This window comes from Ranitomeya imitator, chromosome 2, assembly GCF_032444005.1.
Source record: "Ranitomeya imitator isolate aRanImi1 chromosome 2, aRanImi1.pri, whole genome shotgun sequence".
Taxonomy (NCBI): Eukaryota; Metazoa; Chordata; class Amphibia; order Anura; family Dendrobatidae; genus Ranitomeya; species Ranitomeya imitator.
This window is the reverse complement of record NC_091283.1, coordinates 342026228-342054165: the sequence shown is the minus strand read 5'-3', so window position 1 is coordinate 342054165 and position 27938 is coordinate 342026228. Positions and strand designations below refer to the sequence as shown.

The window sequence follows — 27938 nt, the reverse complement described above, 5'->3', positions numbered from 1 at the left end:
TTCCTATCTGTGCGGTTAAGCTAAAGGATTCCTGGCAGAAACCCCTATGTGAAGCATGCACCTGCAAAGTCATAGGAGAGGAACAGGCGTCTCTTATGTCAAATATGAGAGCCATGATAAGGGAGGAAGTTCAGGCTTCAGTTTCAAGTCTGGTACTCCCTCAAGTCTCACCTTCACCTTCGGAGAAGCCAAGGAAAAGGCAGAGGGTCGAGTACTCTTCCATAGACTCATCATCCTGTGGTTCGGAGGTAGAGGAGGAAGATGAGAATAGAGATCCCCCGGAGAAAGGGAGAAGATATTTGTTCTCCGCCACAGACACAGGAGAACTATTGGAAGCAGTGCGGCATACCATGCAGATCGAAGAGCCGCAGCCATCTTGCTCCGTTGAAGATGAAATGTTTGGGGGCTTGCGCTCACGGACTTCTAAAGTCTTCCCTGTAAACTTCCATATCAGATCTATGATTCTGGAGGAATGGGAGGAAGCCGAGAAAAGACTGACTATCCCTAAGGACTTCAGACTTCGCTTGCCGTTCGATCCAGATGAAGTTAAAGAATGGGTCGATATACCAAAGATAGACATACCTTTGGCTAAAGTATCCAGAAGCAATTCCGTTTGAAGATTTTCCAATTTAAAAGAGGCCATGGACAGGAAGGCAGATGGCCTTCTAAAAAGAGCCTGGGAAAGTTCCTCGGCGATTATTGGGGCTAATATTGCAGCGACATCAGTGGCCCGCTCCATGGACCTTTGGCTAGATGATCTTCAGGATCAACTGGTAGCCAAGACTCCCAGAGAAACTATTTTAAAGTCCCTACCTTTGCTAAAACTAGCAACTACCTTCTTGGCAGATGCATCTGCTGAATCGGTCAGGTTCGCGGCTAGAGGGCAATCTCTAACGCAGCCCGTAGAGCTATTTGGCTTAAGAGCTGGTCGGGGGATGTCACGATATGGTATGAAATATCATAAGTAGTTCTCTTGCTAGCCTGCGTGGGCTAAGCCCCCCTTCTTGGAGTGATGCTGCAACAGTTTGTAGCTTCAAATCCCTGACTTTCAACTCCCAAGCCCCCCTTCCCTTTCATTCAGCCAAGAGCTGCTTTGCCAATGTACTGGGGAGTTTTATGGCCGAGAGGTATTTACGACTAGGCTCAAATTTTCCTCTAGCAGAGAACTGTTTAGAAGTGTCTAGAAGTTTCTAGGATCCATGAAAGATTATTTGTTTGGTTTTTGTACGATATTATGCACCATGTTTACGTTGAGAACATGAAAATATATATTCGTATTCTCACTCGGTGGACCTACCCATCCCCCGAAACACGGGCTTCTAACTCCGTCTGGTAAAGAAGTAGGGTTTTCTCTGTAAATATGTATCCCAGATAGGAGATATTTGATCTCATTAGAACGCTCACGTTAATCTGAGATGAATGATGGGTTTGTTAGGACTATGACATGTTTTGTAGCGGAGTTATCGAAATTAGATATAGATTAGAATAAAATGAGTTAACTGAAGAGGTAGGAGGGACGAGGTGATCCAACCCCTTTCTGGGATGTTACAGGCTTGGCTGTCTGCACACATCCCCAGCTTCTTTCTTGTCTTTTTTTTCCCTGGAAGAGCTGAGCGCATCCCATGAACTGGGACGTATGGAAAACTGCCCTAGCCTGGGGGCCTGCCATGCTTTGAACATGTGAGTGTTATCTTTTCTCCTTTATTCCCTTTATGTTATAATTACCCGTGTACATATTTGCAATTGTCTCATTTGTAACATCTTTATAAAATATTTTTGATAAAGCACTGCCTAATTTTTATGGAATATAATATTTAATATTAGTTCGTTCTCCTGTTCTAAACCGTACCCTAAGTCTTCTGAAGGGAAATACGCTACTGTTGTGTTGGGTTAGCTTCGGACCCGTTTAATCGAACCTGGTGGCAGCGAGAGTGTGCTGACTTTTGGGTTATGCTGAAGCGACTGCGGCATTGATAATTATTGTTCCTGCCTGAGTGGGAGTAGTTTATCGCGTCGCTGCAGCATGCCCAATAGCTAGTACATAGCAGGCAGCCTTTCTGGTGACTAATTACCCAGGGTGCAGTACCTAATCTGACCTGAGAGTAAGGGGGGCGCCAGAGAGCTGCAAGTTGAACTGTAAGCGGGATATACATAAATCCCTGCAGTTTGTGGTATATTGAAAGCAGTGGGATACCTAGAATAAGCCCCTGCTGTAAACTAAGAGGTCAATAGCCCTGTGTGTGTTTTCTCATCACATTGTTAGCAGTGGAGGGATAAGTAAGATAAGCCCCCCTGCACATGTGATAGCCATCTGTTGGCCCAAAGCCACCCCGATCCGTGACGTAGGGGTGACGGTCACGGTGTGAATGGTGACAAATTGGTGGCAGCGGTCAGGGGATTCCTGACAGGGGACATGCACTCTAAAAATATATTGTGTTCTATACCCTTTTCCGGGGGCAGGGTCTTCGGACCGGTCCTCGACGATATTCTAGAAAAAGCCGCAGATGTCAAGAAAGGTTTTCCGGAAGAAAAGCCTAAAAAATTCCAGCCCTTTCGGAGACCCCGCTATAATCAAAAACCCGATTATAGGGGTAAGGGAAAGCAGGGTAGGTGGAGCTACCAGAAAGGAGGGGATAACAGGTCTAAAAATAAAGAAGCGAGCTACTCGGGACCAGGGTCTAGCTACCGCAGGAAATGACGCCATCAGAGTAGGGGGTCGTCTGACAGGATTTCTGGGAGGATGGAGGGAGATCACAAAAAGTCCATGGGTTCTACAGATAGTATCCCAGGGGTACAAAATAGAATTTACATCCCTTCCTCCCGAAAGATTCCTGGTATCCAGCTCTCATCTAAAGCTGTCATCCCCCATGTAGTCAGATATTCAAGACCTTTTAAAAATGGCGGCTATCGTTCCGGTACCCCCTCAGGAAGAGTGCAGGGGTCACTACTCCAATCTCTTCTCGATAACAAAACCATCGGGAGAATCGAGAACGATTATAAATTTGAAACATCTGAACAATTGGGTCCTTTACAAAAGGTTCAAAATGGAGTCTTTTTAAGGGGACAATACAAATATCTCGCTGAGGATCTGTTTATACCAAGGAAGGTGACGGGCACAAGGGGGCATTCTTTGCGTCTGGAGGAGAGAAGGTTTTTCCACCAACATAGAAGAGGATTCTTTACTGTTAGGGCAGTGAGAATCTGGAATTGCTTGCCTGAGGAGGTGGTGATGGCGAACTCAGTCGAGGGGTTCAAGAGAGGCCTGGATGTCTTCCTGGAGCAGAACAATATTGTATCATACAATTATTAGGTTCTGTAGAAGGACGTAGATCTAAGTATTTATTATGATGGAATATAGGCTGAACTGGATGGACAAATGTCTTTTTTCGGCCTTACTAACTATGTTACTATGTTACTATGAGTCGATTCGGTCTACCATCCCTCTGTTGGGAAAAGACATGGTAATGTGCACCCTGGACTTAAAGAGTGCATATTACCATGTACCCATTTATCAAAATCATCAGAGGTTCCTGCGGTTCGCGGTAAACTTGGAAGGAAAGATCTTCCATTTCCAATTCCGCTGTCTCCCCTTCGGCCTGGCTTCCGCTCCCAGGGTTTTTACAAAACTTATGGTGGAAGTAGTCGCTTTCCTGAGGAATCAAGATATAATGGTGGTTCCCTACTTAAGGTACCTTCACACATAACGATATCGTTGCTTTTTGTGACGTAGCAACGATATCGTTAAGGAAATCGTTCTGTGTGACAGCGACCAACGATCAGGCCCCTGCTGGGAGATCGTTGGTCGCTGAGGAAAGTCCAGAACTTTATTTCGCCGCTGGACTCCCTGCAGACATCGCTGGATCGGCGTGTGTGACACCGATCCAGCGATGTCTTCACTGGTATCCAGGGTAAACATCGGGTTACTAAGCGCAGGGCCGCACTTAGTAACCCGATGTTTACCCTGGTTACCAGCGTAAAAGTAAAAAAAACAAACACTACATACTTACCTACCGCTGTCTGTCCCCGGCGCTGTGCTTCTCTGCACTCCTCCTGCACTGGCTGTGAGCGTCGGTCAGCCGGAAAGCAGAGCGGTGACGTCACCGCTCTGCTTTCCGGCCGCTGTGCTCACAGTCAGTGCAGGAGGAGTGCAGAGAAGCACAGCGCTGGGGACAGACAGCGGTGGGTAAGCATGTAGTGTTTGTTTTTTTTTACGTTTACGCTGGTAACCAGGGTAAACATCGGGTTACTAAGCGCGGCCCTGCGCTTAGTAACCCGATGTTTACCCTGGTTACCCGGGAACTTCGGGATCGTTGGTCGCTGGAGAGCTGTCTGTGTGACAGCTCTCCAGCGACCAAACAGCGACGCTGCAGCGATCAACATCGTTGTCGGTATCGCTGCAGCGTCGCTGAGTGTGAAGGTACCTTTAGACGACTTCTTAATAGCGGCAGACTCAGAAGTCCAGCTCAGGGTCAACTGTCAGTCTCTCATCTCAACATTGCAGAATCTGGGATGGATTATAAATTGGGAGAAATCAGATCTAATCCCAAAACCCAGAATAAAATTCTTGGGAGTCATGCTCGATTCGCAAGCGAGAATGTCCTTTCTTCCAGAGGACTGGCTAAAGGGCATAATACAGAAGATCCGTCACTTTTCTCGGGGCCGAAATACGAACAGAGACGGGATGAAAATACTAGGTCTGATGACGGCCTGTATTCCCTGCGTGAGATGGAGCCAGTTTCATTCTCGACAGCTTCAGAGGGGAGTTCTGAGGAGCTGGAACAGAAGGCAGAACTCACTGAACCGGACCCTGAGCCTTACTCCGCAGGTCAAAAGATCTCTGGTGTGGTGGACTCTTCCCAGAAACCTCCGACTGGGGGTACCAAGCGTATCAGTTACAACAGATGCCAGTCAGCTCAGTTGGGGAGGTCATGTACTGGGAAGATATTTTCAAGGTCGCTGGGAAAAGGAAGACAGCAACCAGTCATCGAACCACAGAGAGCTACAGGCGGTTTGGGAGGTCTTGACAGCAGCGCAGCATCTGCTGCAGAACAAACACGTGAAGGTCTTCTCAGACAACACGACAACGGTAGCCTTCCTGCGGCATTAAGGCGGTCCAAGACATCTGGCGTTACAAGACCTGGCGGAACGGATATTCCGGTGGGCAGAAAGGTCGGTTCTGTCCATCTCGGCGATCCACCTGGAGGGTTCCAAGAACCAGTTAGCAGATTTCCTCAGCAGGAAAAGCGTATCCCCCACGGAGTGGGAACTGAACAACGAGGTGTTCAAAGATCTGTGTTTGGGGGATGCCGACGGTGGACCTATTTGCTACAAAAAGAAACGCGAAGCTCAAGATCTTCTATTCCCTAAACCCTTGGGAGAGTCCAGCCGCGATCGATGCCTTCTCACAACCCTGGAACCGCGGTTTTCTGTATGCATTCCCTCCTCCAGCAATGATCCCGAGGACACTCAGAAAGATCTGCGAGGACGGGGCCAAAGTCATACTCATAGCTCCTCACTGGCCGAAACGGAGTTGGTTTCCATTGCTAAGAAAACTGTCAGTGGAAGAACCCCTCCTGTTACCAGAAAGAGAGGATCTTCTTCTACAAGGTCCAGTTCTACACCAGAATCCAGGAGCACTTCAGCTGGCGGCCTGGATCCTGAACGGAAGGTCTTGAGAGCAAAAGGGCTTTCAGAGGATGTCATTTCTACCCTTCAAGCCAGCAGGAAGCCGGTGACATCGGCTATCTATACGAAAATATGGAAGCGATTCTGTGGGTTTTGCGGAGAGACGACAGTTGATACTGACCATCCAAATATCCCCAAAATTCTTGACTTTCTGCAGTCAGGGTTTCAAAAAGGTCTTAGACCAAGTACATTAAGGGTCCAGATAGCGGCCCTGAGTGTATTCTTCGATTCTTCCCTGTCTGCCCATCCCTGAATTAGTCGATTCTCTAGAGCAGTCCAGAGATTAAAACCATTGATTAGAAGGTCAGTCCCGCCGTGGGATCTGTACTTGGTTCTAAATTTCCTATGTGAACAGGCGTGGGATGTAACAGGGGATATAGAAATTGATAAACTCTCCCTTAAAACCGCATTTTTAGTTGCGATCACATCGGCAAAAAGATTGGGGGAACTACAGGCGCTGTCGGTGCAGAATCCATATTTGCAGATATTCGAGGACAAATTAGTACTCAGACTCGATCCGGCGTTTCTCCCTAAAGTTGTGTCAGATTCCAATATGAATCAAGAGATTGTTTTACCATCATTTTGCCAGTTCCCTAAAAATCAGAAGGAAAGTTTTTACCACAACTTAGACATAAGAGACTCGGTGCTCAGGTACCTCGATTTATCCAGACCCTGGAGACGGGACAACAATTTGTTCGTCCAGTTCAGGGGTCCAAATAAAGGTAGAAAAGCGTCTAAAGCGACTATCGCACGGTGGATAAAATCCACAATCAATTTAGCTTATGAAGCTAGAGGACAAGATTCCCCGGTCAACATCAAAGCCCATTCATCTAGGGCCATGGCCACGTCATGGGCAGAGAAAGGGGTGGCGACGGCAGATCAGATCTGCAGTGCTGCGTCATGGTCTAGCCTTAGTACCTTTTCTAAACACTATAAGTTAGATGTAGTGTCACCTCAGTTGGCTTTCGGTAGAAAGGTACTCCAAGCAGTGGTCCCTCCCTAAATACCAGTCTCCTTTGGTATTTCTCCAGTGTGCTGTCAGGTGGTGAACTGGAAAACAGTAATTAGACCTACTGGTAATTGTATTTCCAGGAATCCATCCTGACAGCACTATTAGTTCCCTCCCTAATGTATCATCTTTATACTCATGTGATGTAACATTTGTATGATTGATTAATTTGTTGAAATAAACCTGTGTTTTTGCATCCATCCAGATGTGTTACTTTGGAAAAGCACTGAAGGGTGGTAGGGGGAGGGTCCTCTTAACCTCTCGTGTTCCTGTCCCATCAAGGATAAGAAGGACGTCCTCCAGTGTGCTGTCAGGATAGATTCCTGGAAATACAATTACCAGTAGGTCTAATTACTGTTTTTTATAATACATTAAGCTTAAGATTAATAGGGGTGCCCATACTTTTTCATATAACTGTGTGTATATATGTATATATATATATATATATATATATATATATATATATATATATATATATATATATATATATACTGTGCTACAAAAGCAATATACCAGCAATAAAATTGCTCACACTCTGACATACAGACTGCACTGCCCATCAATGCAGCATTGCCAGTCCATATAATTTCAGACTCACTAGTGCCCATATTGTGGAACTCCACTTATAATATTAATAATAGTCTTTATATAGCGCCAACATATTCCTCAGCGCTTTACAGTTAAACAGTTTAAAACACAACAGTCATAAGTAACATCATTAATAATATAATGATTAAAGCAAAATAAAACGACCCTGCTTGTGAGATCTTACAATCTAAAATGAGGTGGGGGAGATACAAAGTACAGATGTGTATTTTCAATGATGGTCCAACTATCTTGAGGGGGTGGGGATAGGAGGAGAAAGTGAATGGGCTACACACACACTTACATATAAAATGACTGATTAGGGAACGTGATAGGCTGCTCTTAACAAATGTGTTTTGAGGGAATGCCTAAAACTGTGCAAGTTGTGGCTGGTCCTAATTTCTTGGGGTAGAGCATTCCAGGGGATTGGCGCAACGCTGGAGAAGTCTTGGAGTCCGGAGTGGGAAGTATGGATTAGTGCAGAGGTTAGTCTAAAGTTGTTTGCAGAGCGCAGTGATCGGCTAGGCCAATAGACAGAAATGAGGGAGTAGATGTAAGGTGGTGCCATACTGTGAAGAGCTTTGTGGGTGAAAACAAGTACTTTGAATTGGATCCTATAATGAATGGGCAGCCAGTGAAGGGTGGACGCATCCGAGTACCGATTAGCCAGATGGACGGCTCTGGCTACTACATTAAGGATGGACTGGAGAGGGGAAAGTCGAGTAAGGGGGAGGCCAATTAATAGAGTGTTACAGTAGTCCAGGCGGGAGTAGATCAGGGCAACAGTGAGGGTTTTTTGTGTTTCCATGGTTAGAAAAGGGCGGATTCTAGAGAGGTTATCTAGGTGTAAGCGGCAAGAGCGGGCAAGAGATTGTATATGGGAGGTGAAGGAGAGATTGGTGTCAAACATAACACCCAGACAGCGCGCTTGCTGCCGGGGTGTTATTATGGTGCCACCCATGGAGAGGGAAATGTCAGATTTAGGGAGGATAGTAGACAGCGGGAGCAGAAATTCGGTTTTGGAAAGGTTGAGTTTCAGATAGACAGCGGACATGATGTTGAGGGCAGACAGTCACTGGCTTTCTGTAGTACAGCAGGGGTAAGGTCAGGGGATGACTTGTATAGTTGTGTCATCAGCATAAAGATGGTACTGAAAGCCAAATCTGCTGATGGTCTGTCCAATTGGGGTCGTGTTGAGGGAGAAGAGAAGGGGCCCAAATCTGAGCCCTTAGGTACCCCAACAGTGAGAGGAAGAGGAGATGAAGTGGAGCCAGCGAACAGAGCACTGAAGGAGCTGTCAGAAAGATAGGAAGAGAATCAGAAGAGAGCAGTGTCCTTAATGCCTAGAGAGTAGGAGGTGGTGGTCAACGGTGTTGAAAGGTCGAGAAGAATGAGCAGAGTGGTCAACGTTACATTTTGCTATCAGAAGGTCGTTGGTCACTTTGATAAGTGCAGTTTCTGTCGAATGTAGGGGTGGAAGCTGGACTGTGAGGGGTCTAGGAGGGAGTGAGTAAAGAGGTAACGAGTAAGGCGGGAGTAGACCAGGTGCTCCAAGAGTTTAGAGATGAAGGGGAGATTGGAGACTGGTCTGTAGTTTGTGAAGAATGGGTCGAGAGCTGGTTTCTTTAATAATGGAGTAACGATAGTGTTTGAAGGAGGAGGGGAAAATGCCCTAGGAGAGATTAAAGATTGTAGTTAGGTGAGTTGTGACGACAGGAGAGAGACAGAGGAGATGTGAGGGAATGGGGTCAGAAGTGCATGTAGTCAGACGAGAAGAAGAGGAGCTTGGAGACTTCTGTGATTGGATTGAATATGGAGAGTGAGCCAGAGGAAATGCAGGGAGGGCTGGAAGTCACTGCCCCTGGGGGCTGGGAGCAGATTTCCTGATGGATATTATCTATTTTCTGTATAAAATGGGAAGCCAGGTCATCAGCACAAATGTCTGTGATCACGGCTTGTGTTTTTGGCCTGAGGAGTGAGTGAAAGGTCTCAAAAAGATTCTTGAGATTGTTAGATAGTGAGGAGATCAGGGTGGTGTAGTAGGTCTGTTTCACGAGGTGAAGGGCAGAATTATAGGTTCTCAACATAAATTTGAAGTGGATGAAGTCTTCTGGTGTGTGAGTTTTCCTCCAAAAGCGTTCAGCATTCCTAGAGCTTTTCTGGAGAAATGAGCCAGGGCTGTTTTACACTGTGCTTGGAGGTTCTGAGGGTGAGGGGAGCTACTTGGCCAAGGGAGCTTCTAAGATCACGACAGGAAAAAGAGGAGATTCGGGACAATGATGAGTGGATGAGTGTATGGAGTCTGAAAGTGTATGAGGGTTAATGACAATAAGATTTTGACTATGTGGTAAGTAGGAGTGTGCTCGGGTGGGCGAGGAATTGTGACCGTGAAGGAGAGAATGTTGTGGTCAGAGAGGGGAATCGGTGAGTTATTTAGGTAGGAGATTGAACAGAGCTGGACAAAGACCAGGTTAAGGGTGTTACCGTCTTTGTGTGTTTCTGAGGTTGAGAGCTGTGAGAGTCCTAAAGAAGTGGTTAGTGATAGAAGCTGGGATCCAGATGTGCAAGTGGGGCTGTTAATGGGGGTGTTAAAGTCTCCCAGGATAAGGGTTGGTAGTTTTGAGGACATGAAGTGCGGCAGGCTCAGACTGTTGTAGTGCAAGAGTACCCAATAGGTAGGTAAATGTCCCCAAGAGGCAGCATAGGTCCCCAATAGGCAGGTAAATGTCCCCACTAGGCATGATAGACCGAACCCTACGTTAAAAATAGAGAAAAAAATACCAGTACTCACCTATGTCCCCCGCTGCTCTGAAGAGGCGCACACTCGACTCCGTCTTCTTCTGGCACAGGTGATGTGACGTCATCGGGCCATGCTGCATACGGAGGGTCGCAAGTCTTCCTGAGTAGCAGCGCATCTCCTTTCCTCGTCGTTCCGCCCATGATTACAGGGCCTACCGGCATTGAACTCTAGTGAAGTTCAATGTTGGCTGGGCTCAGGGGTGGCCACGGAAGTTAACTACTGGTGTAGCCCCAAAGCAGCTGCTACCCCGGTAGTTCGCCCCTGGTCGAGAGACAGAAGGAGGGGAGGCGGAGAATGCGGCGCACATTCCATACAAACAAAAACACCTGGTGAGCCAGATAAATGTCCTCAGTGGGCCGCATGTGGCCCGCGAGCCGTAGTTTGAGGACCCCTGCTCTAATAGTACAGTGCCCCTTTCTTGGTCCCCACACACAGTATAATGTACTGCCATGCCCCACACAATATGCTACCACCCAAACCACTAGATAATACATCCTCACTTATTCCAATTCTTAATGCCATATGGTGCCCCTTTCCTGGTTCCTACACACAGTATAATGTTCCCACAGTACCTCCATCCTCAATTTTCCCTTCTCCCTTCCGGCATGTGCCGTTTTCCCGAAAAACGAAAGCACAGCGCAGGTGTCGGGTACGTTACTGAAGGCAGAGGAGGCGGCATACGGAGTTGCTGAGTGATGGCTGGGAGGCAGTTCTGTCCGGGGGAAAAAACGTGCCCCCCGGACAGACTAAAGGTATGGCGCGCAAATTATAAAAAGTAATTTTGCAGCGTTGGAAGGGACCACAAAAAGAAGAGCCACCTTCACAGAATGCAGCATTAGTGCTGCACAAGGTGGCTCTTTTAGTTAAAAACGCCAGGGGGGTGACAGGTTCCCTTTAATCACTAGGGCCTAGGAAGGCTAGCACCAGGAGAGAGAATAAGGAGTGTGCCCTTTCTAAAACGCCGCTGACAGTTCAGTGGCAGAAGGATCTCTCTGCTGACTGCATACAGAAAATGATACGGGAAGAGTCCCCAACTTCGCCATGAGCTTTAGGGCCATAATCATGGCAGAGGTGAAAGGTTCCCTAAAGACAATATTAAATAAGGGAAGCAAGAGAGCTTGGGGGCTTGTCACAGATTCAGGGGCCTCGCAATCCAGTGGGAAATATCATGCAGAATCCCCATCCCCCTCCTCCTTGGACACTGATGTAGGCGGCCGACCCTGCTTTCCGGCTGAGGACACGGGTAGACTGGTTAGGGTAGTCAGGTCAACATTGGGCCTAAAGGAGGAAAGGACACCTAAATCCTTAGAGGATGTTATGTTTGGGGGCCTGGAGGAAAAAAGGAAGTGCACCTTTCCAGTTAACACTAGGATTAAGGCACTCATAGATAAGGAGTGCAAGACACCGGAGAGGACTGAGAGCCTGTCCTCATCTTCCAAAAGGAGATACCCCTTTGAGGAGAGGGTTGGGTAAAATCCCTAAAATTGATGGAGCAGTAGCAAAGTCCTCTAAAAATCATCCCTGCCCTTGGAGGCATGCTTAGAGACCCATTAGATAAGAAAGTGGATGGGTTCCTGAGGCACACCTGGGAGGCAGCCGCAGGTGGGTCTGAAGCCGAAAATAGCTGGGACGTGTACTGCCCGCTCCCTCATGGTCTGGCTGCAACAGATGGAGGAACAGCTGAGGAGGAAGGTTCCAAGAGATTAAGTCTTGGCCAAAATGACTCTGTTGCAAGGAGCAGCGGACTTTCTAGCAGACTCCTCAGCAGACTCTGTGAGGTTAGCGGCTAGGTCGGCAAGCCTATCCAACATGGCTAGATGGGCTTTATGGCTAAAAGGGTGTCTGGGAGGCCTGCCTTCGCAAAATAGACTTTGCTCCATCCCTTGTGACGGCCAGTTTCTCTTTGGTCAGAAGCTAGAGGACATCTTGGAGAAAGCAGGGGACAAGAAGAAGGGGTTTCCCCATTTCTCTGTGGAAGCTAGGATGCTTTCTTTTTGGAGGACAAAATTTAATAGGGGTCATCCCCCCGGGAGAAAGAAAGAGCTGAGACTTTGAGGATAGGAAGAGGTTTGGATACATGTTCAGAGGACCCTCTACATCGTCAAAAAAGCCCCCCCCAATTATGTCAGCTCAGAGGTAGGGGGAGGCGCACCCTCTCTCTCTCCCTGCCTGGGTGAACATCTCCCCCAGTCGCTGGATCTTAAGTGTTATCAAGGACAGTCTAAAGATAGACTTTGTTCATCCACCCCGCCACACATTTATATTAACACCCCGCAGGAAATCACCAGGAGGACAGCTAACCCAAGAGGTGGAGATTTTGGGACTGGTACAAAAGCGAGTTCTGCACAAAGTCCCAGTGGAAGAGATAGGAAATTAATTTTATTCCCCCCTTTTTTTGATACTGAAGCCGGATGATTCTCTAAGGACTATTGTCAACCTGAGGAAGCTTAACTAATGGGTTGTGAATTATTCCTTCAAAATAGTCAGTGAACACCGCTATAAAGGTATTGTTCCAGGATTGTTTCATGACGGTCATAGACTTAAAAGATGCCTGGTACCACATCCCAATCCATCGGGACCATCAAAAGTTCCTGAGGGTGGCTCTGTATGTCCAGGGACAGGTCATGTTAAATGAAATGTGGATTACATCTGCGCTGCTGCGACAAATAATAGATCCAGATATACTGTTAGGGTGTTCGGGTGGTTTATTCAACGCGTTTCGAAGCTCAAAGGCTTCTTCTTCAGGAAGTTTCCACACAAAGATCTTTGTGTGGAAACTTCCTGAAGAAGAAGCCTTTGAGCTTCGAAACGCGTTGAATAAACCACCCGAACACCCTAACAGTATATCTGGATCTATTATTTGTCGCAGCAGCGCAGATGTAATCCACATTTCATTTATTATAACGGTCCTGAGAGGTCGCAACGCCGACCTGTGGATCTGCAGCAGCTGACAACTACACGCTTGTACTGTGTACTACCAGGTGAGCAGTTCTCTCACAATTGATTAAGAACAATCCTGGGGATAAGACCCTATTTGCGCTTTTTTTTTTTTTGTCTCCTATCTTTCAATACCAGGGACAGGTCATGCACTACCAGTATGCAGGTCCTATAGGTACAGAGGTAGTTAAAAGAGCATTTGGAGGGAAAGGTACATCTTAGCAGTAAGAGACTCCCTAGCCTGGTGGATGGTAAGAGAGCATTTGGCGTCAGAGGTCCAGTGGTTGCGGCCGGTGGAGGATGTTATCACGACGGACATGAGCAGTACCGGATGGGGGGCACATCTGAGATCCTACTCAGTGCAGGGAACCTGGTCTCTTCTAGAAAGAGATGAGGGTTCAAACTTAAAAGAGCTGTGGGCTGTGGAAATAGCCTTAAGACACTTTCTCCCCTTCCTTCGGGGTCGCCATGCCCGGGTCATGTCGAAGAATCGCGCGGTTGTGGCTTATATCAACCCCACGAGGTCCCATACCCTTAGGGAGGCAGCAAACATCCTGCTCCAGCTAGCAGAGCAACACCTACTATCTCTTAGGCTAAGTTCACATTTGTGTATATGTGCGCAGCGCATTATCTGCATGCGCAAACACATGTCAAAACGCATGCTAACACAGCGTTTTTTATCTGCATCAGCTTACGCATGATGCCAAAAAAGGCTGCATGTGCATGCATTTTGCATTATTTATGTAATGTTATGTACCTGTAATGTTTGCTGATTTTAACCCTGCTGTGGAATCATGAAAAACATCACTGCTTTGGTGATTTGCTTCTATATGACCCCAGGCTCAAAATCGTCATGTTTCATTAAAATGAACATCCTGGCCATTCAGAATAATCAAGTTTTATTCTGTCATCAGTTCAGAACACAGTTATGAAATCAAATGTAACTGTGAAGTGATTTATTTGTCATCATCAAACACAAACTGAAATTTATACCAAAATGCTTTACTAATAACTCAAAGTATTCAAATTCAATAACTGCATCTGTGTGGATTTTAGTAAAAACATAATGACAACAAATGATCTGGCAATAAATTGAGCCCTTGCATTCACGACACATCATAGTGCCATGTTCTTCACAAATGAACTTCTTGCAGTCACTGCAAACGAATCTCATCTTTTTGTCCTTCGATTGAGGACAAACATAGCACTGTTTGCTCTGTCCTGTAACACTGCTGGTGTCACTTGGAGTGTCTGATGGTGCCTTTCAACCCAGCTCAAATTATCTTCCAAATTACCTTCATTATCAGTATCGACATCACTAGAAGCATCCAAAGCTGCCAGTATGTCATCAGGAGTCATCACAGTTCATCTAGCCATTGTTTAATTACAATCATATTACAAAAACCTGTGAATAAGCAGAAAATATTAAAAAAAAACATGTCAGACAATAAAGGTACTATGGGATCAGGAGAGTCCCAAACATAAAAAATTGAAAATAACTTAGAAACAAAATTGAAAAACAAATTCAAAATATCATCAACATAAGCAGAAATATGTTACTTGAAAATAAATAGAAGGTCAATGTCTGAGAATGACCAGTTTTAGAAATATTTCAATTTATTCAGCGCTGGGGTCTATGTGACCCCATGGTTCCACAGCAAGGTTAATAATAAAACACCTCTAGTGAAACACCCGTTACAAGTTACCTCAACAATACAATACACACGTATGTGCGGCGCATAAAGACACAAAGAAAACGCAGTGATTGTGCAGACAAAAGATAATTTTTATTTAACAATAAAATCATAAATTAGCTTTGGGGTATGTCAGAGGGTGATATATTATGTACGTTGGGGGTGTGGAGCTGGGATGAGTGGATGACGAAGAGGTTCCAGGGGAAGGGCCTATAAAATGTATGGGGTCTGGGAGGTCATGCATGGGAGTGGAATCGTGGGAATGGAGACACACATCGAAAGGGAGAGACAAATTAGAAAACAGACACATTGGAAGGTGAGGGTGGAGGTGGTTGGACAGTTTTGGGGCAACGTTTGGTGCTCCTAGTCTTCCTCTTCTGACGGTGCTGAGGAGAGCTGGTACTGGGTATCTGTTTCTTTTTTTTCCGGTGGGAGTGGTGGCTTGAGGCTGGCGTGCTGTAGGACTCTGCATGGTGGTGGCTTGAGGCTGGCATGCTGCAGGACTCGGCATGGTGGTGGCTATAGGCTGGCATGCTGCAGGAATCTGCATGGTGGTGGCTAGAGGCTGGCATGCTGCGGGACTCGGTATCGTGGTGGCTTCAGACTGGCATGCTGCAGGACTTGGAATGGTGGTGGCTTCAGACTGGCGTGCTGCTGGACTCTGCATGGTGGTGTAGCTGGGTAGTGGTGGAATAGCCCTGGTGTCCAGCGGTGGTGGTGGAACATAGGTTGCCATCTTCTGCCACTGCCTTTGTTGCCGTGTAGAAAATGCCATGTGTGGCTGCTGGTAGTACTAGGGCTGCTGCATTGCCTGGCTGTAAGCAGCCTGGCAGGCCTGCATCACATTCACCTGGAGCTCAGGCATAAGGTTTTCCAACATGCCCCACTCTATAGCAGAAAAAAAAATGTTGTGCCTGTCTCTGAAGGTCAGCTTCGCGGTGGTCAAGGCATCGGTTGACTTCCTGGAAAAGTATGTTCACTTGGTTGAACCCACTTTCCAGTCTATCTCCATTCGTCTTCAGCCCATTCTGGAAGACCGAACTTAAGTGAAGAAACTCAGGCATGACTGGCCTGTCACAGGCCCTCTGCCACTGGTGAGAAGACCCCCAAAAAACAGTGGCAGAGGATTGTGAGAGGGGAAAACCTGTTGGACCAGCTGCCTTTTCCCCAGCCTGTGAAGCACGCCCACTTGCTGCATTGCTGGTGGATGACTGGGACGTTCGTTGGCTGGTTGATGAGGGACCGCTCCTACAGAGGATGATCCATGTTCGGTGGTGGTGCTCCATGTTCTGTGTGGAAAAGAAATTAAAAAGATTACTATGAAAAAAATAAACAGTTCAAAAGCACCAACATATCCTGTGGAATAGAAAAATTCATATGTATACCATGGAATACAACACAAATATACTTGCCCTCGATGATCAACCGCAGGCTTCAGGAAGGAGAACATACGATGGTACTTGTATTTTCCTATTTTTCGAGCAGCACCACTTCGAACTTGGTTCTCCTCTCTCATGTCCTTATTGAAGCGATCTTATATCAAATGCCAATGGACGTTTACTTTCTTCACTGTGAAGGGGGAAAAAATATAAATTGTAAAACAATGCACCTTTTACAGGTTCACTGCCACGTCAGACCACATTGCAATACTTACGAAAATCCTTTCTGACTTGTGGGGTGGCTGTATCCCAATGATCCAACAGTAATCTGGCCACTTCTTCCCACAATTGCCGAATCACCACAGTGTCCTAGTGCTGCCGATCATGGGTGTCCCACAACGGTACTCGCTGTTGCACCAGCATTATCAAGCGGTCATTGTCAATGGTGCCTTCCTCACACTGTGGAACCTAGAAATCAAAGAAACACATTAGCCATATACTTGTAAAGATAAAACACTTAAAACAAAAACATTCAAGAATACTTACACGCTGCCTTTCCACCTGAGAAACTTGGGCTCGAGTCAACTGCTCCTTCTCTTCCGCACTGGAACTGTTCTGTAATGAAAATACATGATTTTACCACATGTCATATTGACAGTCAATACATACCTATCAGTATAGCAAATGTCCTCACTTCATCAGTCTCCTGTCCACTGTGGGAAGCATTCTGGTCTTCACTTGAAGACCTCTTTGAAGAAGGCTGCAAGAGAGACAGACGTGAGTACAGACTGCAGTGAGAGAGACAGGCAGACATTTCCATAGCTTCTATACTCACATCCAGAGTGAAATCCAGAGTCTTTACAGCAGATCCACTGGCTTCTATCAAGGGTCTTGAGAGTAATGAACTTCCTTTGTCCTTGCCCCCTTTTATACCTCTTTGTTAGGAGTGGCTGAAACCAGTTCCTGGACATGTTTAGTCTGAAGCACGCATGCGTATCAAACGCATGCGTACACATGTCCTTGCGTACCAATGCGTTCCCATAGACAGTAATGCGTTTTTCTTACGCACTCGGATGATTGCGCAATATTTGATGCGTCAAAGAGGCAACATGTTGCGTTCGCTGGACACCGCGAAATGACGCATGCAAAAGCACATCCCTGCATACACCATGTTAAAGATATGTACGCATGATGCATGCGGATGTATGCGGATCATACGCTGTGCACCGAAACACTGATGTGAACCCAGCCTTACTGCACTTCACATAAGGGGAATAGAAAACACAAAAGCAGACTTTCTGAGTGCCAAGAAATTGAGACAGCGAGAATGGTCTCTAAATCCTCAAATTTTCCAGCACATAGTGCAGGGCGGAAATAGATCTGTTTCCCAGTTTACACAACGGGAAAGTGAGGAACTTCTTCTCATTAAACCCAAGGGAGAATCCATTCGCAGTAGATGCCCTTCAGATAACTTGGAATTTTAGTATGGTCTACATATTTCCCCTGATAGCGATGATTCTATCGGTCGTGAGAAAGATCAGAGAGGATCAGACAATTCTCATTGCTCCATTTTGGCCAAGGAGACCATGGTTCTCCCTTCTAAGGTGGATGTCCGTTACCGATCCATGGATTCTACCAGAGGGCGCTGCCGAGTTGGCAGGGATTCTCACCAGGGCTAGTCTCCACCCTGTTGAAAAGTAGGAAGCCGATTACATATCGGATCTATGGTAGAACATGGAATAAATTCCTGGAGTTTTTAGGACAGCTCTTGGCAGATAAAGCTCTGGTAGGGGCTATTCTAGAATTTCTATAGTCGGGTTTGCGACTAGGGTTAGCAACTAATACTCTCAAGGTGCAGGTGTCGGCCTTGGGTGCCTTGTATAATTGCAACCTAGCATCCAATAGATGGGTGTCCCAATTTATTAAATCCTGTAGTAGATCTAGACCAGTTGTAGTTCAAAAAATTCCTCCATGGGACCTGAACCTAGTTTTAGAGGCGCTAAAGCAAAGTTCACATTAGCGTTCGGGTGCTTTGCGTCGGGCTGCATACGTCCTCCGCTAAGCCCTGCCTACTTCAGCATACTTTCTGTGTACCTATCTTTAACATTGGGTACGCAGGACATGCGGATGTATGTGGATGCGTCGTTTTGACGCGTCTGCAGACCGCACAGGAACGCAACTTGTTGCATTCCTGTGCGCTCTGCGGGCGCATCAAAATGTCACATCCGCATGTCCTGAGTACCCAATGTTAAAGATAGGCACACATGCAGAAATATGCGGGGCATGCAGCCCTCCGCAAAGCCCCTGAACGCTAGTGTGAACCCGGCCTAACTAGGAAACCATTTGAGCCTTTACAGGAGTTGTCTTCAAAATTCCTCACTCTTAAAATGGTGTTGCTAGTGGCCTTAACATCAACCCGTAGGGTAAGTGACATACAAGCCCTGTCTATATGCCCCTCCTACACGCAAGTGTATGAGGACAGAGTTGTTCTAAGACCGGATTCGGCTTATCTCCCCAAGGAAGTTCTTAAATTCCATAGGAGCCAAGAGATCACCTTACCTTCCTTCTGTGATAACCCTAAAAATCCAGGAGAGGAAAAATTCCATACTTCAGATGTATGGAGGTCCATGTTAGAGTACATGTCCATGACTAGTCAATGGAGGAAAGATCAGTCCCTATTCATAGCCTTCCAGGGTAGCAGAAAGGGTTAGGGGGTATCTAAAAGTACCATTGCCAGATGGATCAGGGAGGCCATTAGTTTATCCTACTCTATGAGTGGCGCTCCGGTTCCTGAAGGCATCAAGGCTCACTCCACCAGAGCCGTGGCTAGTTCCTGGGCAGAAAAGGCGGAGGTATCGATTGATCAGATCTGTAAGGCCACTACCTGGTCCTCACCATCTACCTTTAAGCACTACAGACTGAATCTGTCCTCCTTATCTGACCTAACCTTTGGTAGAAGGGTGCTGCAAGCGGTGGTCCCTCCATAAGGTGTTTTCATTTGTCCAAAAATCTCTCAGGTGTGCTGTCATGGGTGAAGGGAAAACACCAAGGTTACTTAACGGTAGCCATTTTTTCTGGAACCCACGACAGCACCCGTATATTTCCCCATAAATCACCTTTTGGGTGTGCACTTCATTTTGGGTGTCTCTTTTTTTTTTATATAATGTGGTGTTGGCTATCGGTGGCAATTAACCAGAGAGCTTCATATGCTCTGTAACACAACTGAAGCGGGGGAGAGGCACCGCCCCATTATCTCAGTAGGTTTCCTGTGCTGGCTGAGTGGATCCCTCTCTCAGCTGTACTGTTGTGGGCTCCGGTAAACTGGCTACCGGTAAGTAACCTTGGGTTTTTTGGGGGATGGGGGTAGGGGTTTGTGTATTATATTGAAGGCTATGGGAAAATGCTAAAAAAAAGTCATATCCAGATATAAAAAAACACTAAAAGGAGAATTTGGCATAAATTCTGTCTTGTTGTTTTTACAAACAATGTTTTAAATAAGCCTCAAACGTCTGTGCGTGAATCAGACATAAGATCTAACGCGATAGAAGATTACCGTCCAGGGAAGACGGCAAACATTCGTATAAACGGTGATGGAGTCCGTGACGGACTCTGGCCAAATACTGTATGTTTTTAGATCCGAGGTAGAAGATGAAGATGTCATCCTCATCATGAAGTAGTTATTTCTCTTGTCACGTGTAATGAATATCTTCTGCAGTATTGCGAATGCCGATTCCAGTGTCGGTAAATGAGAATTAGCGTCAGCTGCTCCGAGGAAGAAACTGCTTGTTGTCTGTGGCCTAAAATATATAGGTTTTATTAGTAGATCTCAGGAAAAAAATAGAATGTTTTAAAATAGTAAAAATACCATTGCTGCTTGGGTCCCCGCTAGTCTCTGTACTTCCTGGTCAGTCCCAACAAATTTGTGGCTATAGGAATCAATCGGTTACCGAAGCAGTAAATAACATAGCCAGTGATTGGGAGCATGGAGGAGATTTCTTAGTCAGCAATTCAACATGTATTTCAGTCCATACAAAACTAGAGAATACAATATCTATACGTTCTATCATAGAATGTTGCATTTGGATAGGACCTTCAATGTCCAACCCCATGCAGGATTCACTAAAGCATCTCAGACAGATGTCTGTCCAGCCTCTGTTTGAAGACTTCTATTGAAGGAGAACTCGCCACCTCTCGTGGCAGCCTATTCCACTCATTGAATACCCTCACTGTCAAAAAGTATACTAATCTGTATCTTCTCCCTTTCAGTTTCATTCCATTGCTTCTTGTGTTTCTATATGCAAATGATAATAAGGATGATACCTCTACACAGTGACAACACTTCAGATATATGTAGATGGCTATTAAGACTCCTTTTAGCCTTTTTTGCAAGCTGAACATTCCCAGATTAACCGTTCCTCTAAGGACATATTTTGCAGTCCACTCACCATCCTGCAAACTCTTCTCTGAATTGGTTCCAGTTTTTCCACTTTCCCCTTATTGGCTCCAGTAATTATACTATTACACAGAATTTTTAAAGATGTTACATCATGTCATTGTCTTTCTGTTCAGGTCTCTACAATATCAAATCCTCTCAGTGAAGATCTTCTATATTCAGATAATTTTTCTTAATTACCCATCAAGGATGGATATGAAGTGTGAGAAGATTGTGGAGAGAATATTACACCTTACCCTAGAGATCCTATTCCAGCTTACTGGAGAGGTGAGAGATTCTGATGACATCGCATTATATCATTCTTATCTATGAGAATAACAGATGGACAGAACTGGAGAGGTGAGGACTCTGGAAATGTCTGTAGTGAGATTTATTAATGTGTCTCTCCATAACCAGGATTACACAGTAGTGAAGAAGACCTCTAGTGAGCGCTATCAGGATCCTGTGTCTGAGGGATGGGGAAGACACCTGAGCACAATCATGGGACCACTACCTCACCCCCTGATACATGAGGACATCAATGACCAGAAGATCCTAGAACTCACCTACAAGATGATTGAGCTGCTGACTGGAGAGGTGACACTGCTGGGAATGCTGGGACATTATACAGTAATGCTATAAATGTATTGTGGGGATGACAGTATCATTGTACGTGTCAGGTTCCTATAAGGTGTCAGGATGTCACCATGTACTTCTCCAAGGAGGAGTGGGAATATTTAGAAGGACACAATGATGTGTACAAGGACGTCATGATGGAGGTTCCCCAGCTTTTCACATCATCAGGTAATAGACAGGACTAAATACACATGGCCTATAATCTATAAGTAAATAATTAATTCAGTCCCTGTATGCATTTCCTCAAGTTCTATTTAATAAGAAGACAACACCAGAGAGATGTTCCCTCACACCAGAGAGATGTCCCCTTCCACTTCTTCCACTGGACTGTAAGCAAGAAGATCTCAATGTTCCTCTGGATCATCAGGTAGATGGAGAGAAGGTGTCATGAGATCTCCACTATGATGTGTAGACAGCTGTAAAGATCTTGTGTTAAGTCTTGTTTCATCCACCAGTGTTATATGCTTTATACTTATGTAATGAGAATGGTGGATATGACAAGATTAGAGCTGATCATAGATGTGACTTCTCCATCTGTCTGTGACGTTTACAATATTTGTTTCAGGGTGAAGACCTGACCCACATTACTACAGAGACATATGTGAGGGGTGATGAGTGGTGTAAAGTGGAGATTCTTACATATGACTACCCAGGTGAGTAGTAACCACTAAATGCAGAGAAGTCATAGATTCTTCTCACTCACCGTCTGTGACTGTTATCGGTGGTGTAGAACGGCCATATCACAATTGCTTGATCACCATTTTGCCTCTAGACCACAATATTCTCCTCCATCCGAAAATGTTTAAAATACTTTGTGAAATTGTTAAAGCCCTTTTCTATAGAACTTACAACCTGGAGGATCCATCTACCCCCTGGATTAGAAGATGCTGACCCTTACCTGCCCAGATCTGTAAACTACAAAGCCAAATGACTGCGTATGTAAAATGTGCTGACAAGTTAGAAAATCACTTAAAGGGAACCTGTCACCAGGTTTGGCCGATAAGAGATACGGTCATCACCTTTCAGGGCTGATATACAGCATTCTATAATTCTGTATATCTGCCCCCAACGTGTTCTGCAAGAGAAGAAAAATATCTTTTGTTATACTCAACAGCAGGGCGGTTTGGTCCGATGGGCGTCGTTGGTCGTTGACCGGTGCCACCCTCCTTCTTGCGATGCCGCCATCCTCCTTGCTTTATGTGGATGACGCGTCTCCTTGGTACCGTGCTCCTGCGCAGGCGTACTTCTCTGCTCTGTTGAGGGCAGAGCAAAATACTGCAGTGCGCAGGTGCCTGGAAAGGTCAAAGAGCCCCGGCGCATGCACGCTGCAGTAAGTTGCTCTGTGCTCGGTGCTGGGGAGACTGTGTGGATGACAAAGGAATGCGTTATCCATACAAAGCAAGCAGGAGGACGAGGATCGTAAGAAGATGGGAGGCGCCGGACCAAGATCAGCGACGCCCAGCTGACCGGACAACCCCGCAGGTGAGTATAATAAAAGTAATTTTTCTTCTCTTGCAGGTTTGGTTGGGGGCAGATATACAGCATTATAAGTCCACAGTCCAGAAATATTGCAATCGCACAGCCGTTATACGTTAGACCCTTTTTGCTTCAGGGGTATTGAATGCCACACCGTATAAGCCTTTAGTCACAATAGAAAAAAAGTAATCGCTATACAAGCTCCACCTGGGTGCTGCTTCATGAAAAAAACAATTTGTATAAGAGTATCCAGAACAAGAAAAGTAACAGCGCACTCACCGGTGTTGAGCAAAAAGCGATTTATTCACATGAAATCATGCGGTGCAGGGAGGGTGCCTGCACCGCATGATTTCATGTGAATAAATCGCTTTTTGCTCAACACCGGTGAGTGCGCTGTTACTTTTCTTGTTCTGGATACTCTTATACAGCATTATAGAATGCTGTATATCAGCCCTAAAAGGTGATGGCCGTATCTCTTATCGACCAAGTCTGGTGACAGGTTCACTTTAAATAAAAATATTATGTTGGCTTCCTAGATCCATGATATCTTATTGGATGAATCTACCTTGTTTCCCTTCTGTGCTGCTGAATGTGATCATATGGTCCCTACAAGACCAGGTCCAATCTTTATGGCCAAACTTCGCTTTTGTGATCGACCACATTAAATGTGTACTGATAACCAAGTGTGAATTTCTGGACAATAACAACAGAGTATCCCTTTATCCTGACTTTTCAATTTCTTTTAAAACTGACTAACTCCAAACAGGATTGTCATGAACTACTTAAAAAACATTACACCTGTGACATGATATATCTCTAAGCTGTGCGTGGCTGATGGCTGTAATACACATTTATTCGCGCCTGCAGGAGATGTGTTGGCATGGCTCAAGCCCTGGTTTCATGGATTCACTTCAAGTCATAAATTACATTATGTTTTTAATCTTAAGGAATTCAGATTACTGCACAATCTCTCTGAAATGGGGGCACTTCACTTTCTCTACTCTTCTGGTCAGAACTCCTAGTAGCTCCAATGGTCCACCATAAATGAGTGCAACTTCGGTTTAGTGTTGGAGTTCTCCCCCAATACTTATGTTGTTGTTGGCGATGTAACATAGAATAAAAAAGTCTTTTTTTATAAATTAATTTTGTATATAGTTTGATTGTGGTTGGATTGTCCTGCCACACTTTTGTGAGTCTCCCTGGTAGGCTTTAAAAAAAAAAAAAAGGTCTCCATTGCCTCTTCCAAATGCCTGAGATCTAAATTTAGGACATCTCAGCTCTGAATTATTATAAAAAGTTCTCTTTAAATGTGTAATATTTCTTCTTGAAAGTAATCTGACAGCAAATATTGGCCCTTCCAATAGTTTAGATTGCTAAGAGCCACCGAGCTCCATACTCTAATTATCCCAGAGGTTTCACTACTAGTCACTCATTTTTTTTACTGATGACGACTGTTGTGTTTGATCATTTCAGTAGATGTGTTATTGTCTATATTCACAGTTATTGACTGAAGTAGTTAGTGCCCAAAATACTCTGATTTAACCACTTCCCGCAGCCAGTTTTTGTTCTAATCAGGGCCCATTCTTCAAATCTGACGTGTCACTTTATGTGGTGATAACTTTGGAATTCTTCACAAAGGATAATAGGAAACAAATGGACTTTCTAATTATTTTCCATCTTCTCTTGAATCCGATAATATCCTGTATGCGTTTGTACACTACTATCTGAGCTCATGGCAGGGTTCAGAAGGGAAGGAGTGTGATTTAGCTATTTTATTGTGTATGCAAACTATTCTAGCAAGATGTGGAATGTATTGGGGGCATTGTTCATGGTCACCTGACAGCTCAAAAGATGGCTACCACAAACAGGCTTAGCACTATCTACCCTAGTTTCCAGATCCTAGGGATTACCTTGCTCATCACCCTTTAAACCCTCTACATGGATCTGGACTAAAACAGAGACCCCTAAACTTGGGCAACAGAGTTACCTACTGATTTGTGGGCGTGAGATGGGAAGAAGAATAGTTAGATAGCCAGGTCAGAAGCAGGAGGGCAGAGAGAATACAAAATCAGAAGACACAAGAGTAGTCAGTAAACAGGCCGGGGTCAGAACCGGAAACAAATACACAAGCCATGAGTGGAACATAGAGGACTGAACCAGAGGAGAGCAATGCTGTATCTGGAAACTTCCAGCAATATGTTTCAAGCTTTAGTAGGTGTGATGCTTTCCAATTGGCTCAGTAGGGAGCAGATTACTTCAGCTGGACGACACACACATCCATATTGCAAAACTAGATGGTACTACAGGTCCCAGGCGACTCCTGGTGACAGAAGCAGATGTCGTGGGAGAAATCCCAGAGGAGATGGGATACACCATTTGCAAAAGCCCGAACATGACAAAATGGCTGAAAACCAGAGCAGTAGAAATCACAATAAAGTGTCTCCGTTTTAGAAATTATAACCCGCAGTGAATTAATCTGTCGTAGTGACTATTTTGACTCCACAGCCACTTTCTGCAAAATAGAACTCCGTGGATGTTGGAGAGTGAAAACTGCACAAAGCTCAGAAGCGAGATGGAGATTTGACTTTGGGAGAGCAGATATTGCTGGATTGGTTTATGGAAACCATGTTGCATTTCAAGAGCGTTTAGGCTCTAATGTGGAAACTTCTGTTTTTCCACTGACAGATGATGGATGTGAGTAGGGACTTGCTTTTTGTTATATAAAGTTTTTATTGGTATTATTTTCATTTACGTAACATTGGTGGCTTTTTATTCCGTATTTGAGGGACAGAATAAACACGTAGTTGAACACCACACTCTGCTGGTTCATCCAATGAGGTTTTCAATTAGGCTGTGAAAGGTCATTGTCTTGGTTGTTAATTCAATATTTTTACGTAACTTGCCATTTTTAAGTATAAATGTCCAAAAATATAAAATTCGAGGATATTTAATTAAAAAATAATAATTGGTTTTATTTTTAGCAGATGACTGTACCAGGAGATCAGAGGGACAGCAGACATCTTCAATTTTTAAATCAGATAATATTGAGAGCCCACAGGATACAGTTGAAATGATTGCCATTACTCCAGATATACCATCATCCCTTCACCACAAAGATCTGTCATCTGATACTTTGGAACAGGTCCTGTCCTCTGATTCATTACCAACTGCTAAGGAAAATCAAAGTAATGAAATAAGCATTAAAAAACTAACTGCTCCTAAAGCAAAGAAGACCTTTTCATGTTCAGAATATGAAAACAGTTTTTCCATCGATATGTCTTTTCTTAAACATCAAAAAATTCACACAGCAGAGAATAGATTTTCATGTTCAGATTGTGGAAAATGTTTTAACCAGAAATCAAATTTTGTTAGGCACCAGAGAATTCACACAGGGGAGAAGCCTTTTTCCTGTTCAGAATGTGGGAAATGTTTCAGACAAAAATCAGATTTTGTTAAGCACCACAGAACTCACACAGGGGAAAAGCCTTTTTCATGTTCAGAATGTGGAAAATATTTTAAACAGAAATGGCATCTTGTTAAACACCAAAAAACTCACACAGGGGAGAAGCCATTTTACTGTACAGAATGTGGGAAATGTTTTACAGAGAAATCAACTCTTGTTACGCATCAGCGAACTCACACTGGGGAGAAACCTTTTTTATGTTCAGAATGTGGGAAATGTTTTAGCCAAAAATCAGATTTGGTTAAGCACCAGAGAACTCACACAGGGGAGAAGCCTTTTTCATGTTCAGACTGTGGGAAATGTTTTAACCAGAAATCATATTTTGTTAAGCACCTGAACAGTCACACGGGACATATGCCATTTTCATGTTTAGAATGTGGTAAATGTTTTATCCAGAAAGCCAATTTTGTTAAGCACCAGAGAATTCACACAGGGTAGAAGCCTTTTTCATGTTCTTAATGTGGGAAATGTTTTACACAGAAATCAACTCTAAATAAACAGCAGAGAAATCATACAGGAGAAGAAGCTTTTTTATCATGTACAGAATGTTAGAAATGTTTTAACCGAAAATTGTATCTTCTTAAAGTTGTTGTTCAGTACTAGTACAACACTTTGTCATTCCTCATGTGTGGCCTTGATAAAATCAAAGCACTGACACTCTCCTCCGTGATGGCGGCATTCCAGCGGTGTTGGGACTCGCATTCCCGAGGCTCACATGAGGTTGAAAATCACACGAGCCCTGTTCCCAATTAGCGGTGGCTTTACTGTCCTTGCCTTCGGATTTATTGAACAAGTTAGGTTCACATTGCGTTAGTGTAGTCCGTTTAGTGCATACGCTAACGGACTGCATTAACGCAATGTCCAAAAAGAATTGCGTTTAGCGATCGCGCTAGCGCAAATGCCCGATCTGCGCTAGCGAGAACGGACCCAAAAACGCTGCAGACAACGTTCGAGGTCCGTCACAAAATAACGGAACATCGCTAATGCATGCCAAAAATGGATCCGTTACATTGCGTTAGTGGCGCTATGAAACGGATTCCGTTAGCAGATACCCAATAACGCAATGTGAACCTAAGTGCTACTGCTGCTCTCTGACTTCATCTTAAAAGGACACTGTCACCTGAATTTGGAGGGAACAATCTTCAGCCATGGAGGCGGGGTTTTTGGGTTTTTGATTCACCCTTTCCTTACCCGCTGGCTGCATGCTGGCTGCAATATTGGATTGAAGTTCATTCTCTGTTCTCCGTAGTACATGCCTGCACAGTCTGCAATCTTGCCTTGCGCAGGCGTGTACTATGGAGGACAGAGAATGAACTTCAATCCAATATTGCAGCCAGCATGCAGCCAGCGGGTAAGGAAAGGGTGAATCAAAAACCCCAAAACCCCGCCTCCATGGCTGAAGATTGTTCCCTCCAAATTCAGGTGACAGTGTCCCTTTAATGTTCAAGTTGTCAAAATACAGGGATAGTGACGCCAGCACTGATTGTGTGCAAGGCTTACATGGCAAAACAATGTCCCATAAGCCTGGGGAACGCAAGTGCTGACATCTCTGGAATTGCACCAGCGTGGAAGGCTTTTATAAGTGTTTTTATTTTAACTGAGCTAAACATGAGGAATGAGAAAATCCCACTGAAAAAAATGTATATTTTGCTGACCATCGAAAATAACTCAGACAGCGATAAAATGTTATTTAAAAATTGTACAAAAACATATAACAGACAGTCATAGCAAAAAAGAAAGGGATATTACTTTTAGAACTTACTGTATTTTTTGGACCATAAGACACTTTTAGAATGACAAAATCTTGCTCATAAGTGAGTACGTCTTATAGACTAGAGGCAG

The 27938-nt window shown here is 44.8% G+C and overlaps 2 protein-coding genes across 2 annotated transcripts in view; one reads left to right on the top strand and one right to left on the bottom strand.

Moving 5' to 3' along the window:
• The window catches only part of LOC138663689 (zinc finger protein 773-like), a 33574-nt gene extending 6350 nt beyond the window's left edge, over nt 1-27224 (top strand). Inside the window, exons 2-7 of the mRNA XM_069749985.1 lie at nt 20659-20809; nt 20939-21118; nt 21202-21325; nt 21406-21524; nt 21723-21810; nt 25618-27224. Coding sequence (XP_069606086.1) covers nt 20732-20809; nt 20939-21118; nt 21202-21325; nt 21406-21524; nt 21723-21810; nt 25618-26534 — 1506 coding nt within the window. The 5' untranslated portion in view covers nt 20659-20731 and the 3' untranslated portion in view covers nt 26535-27224. The remainder of the gene's footprint in view (nt 1-20658; nt 20810-20938; nt 21119-21201; nt 21326-21405; nt 21525-21722; nt 21811-25617) is intronic.
• LOC138666512 (zinc finger protein 721-like) overlaps nt 1-27938 on the bottom strand; it is a 620944-nt gene that overhangs the window by 239624 nt on the left and 353382 nt on the right. The window lies entirely within an intron of this gene.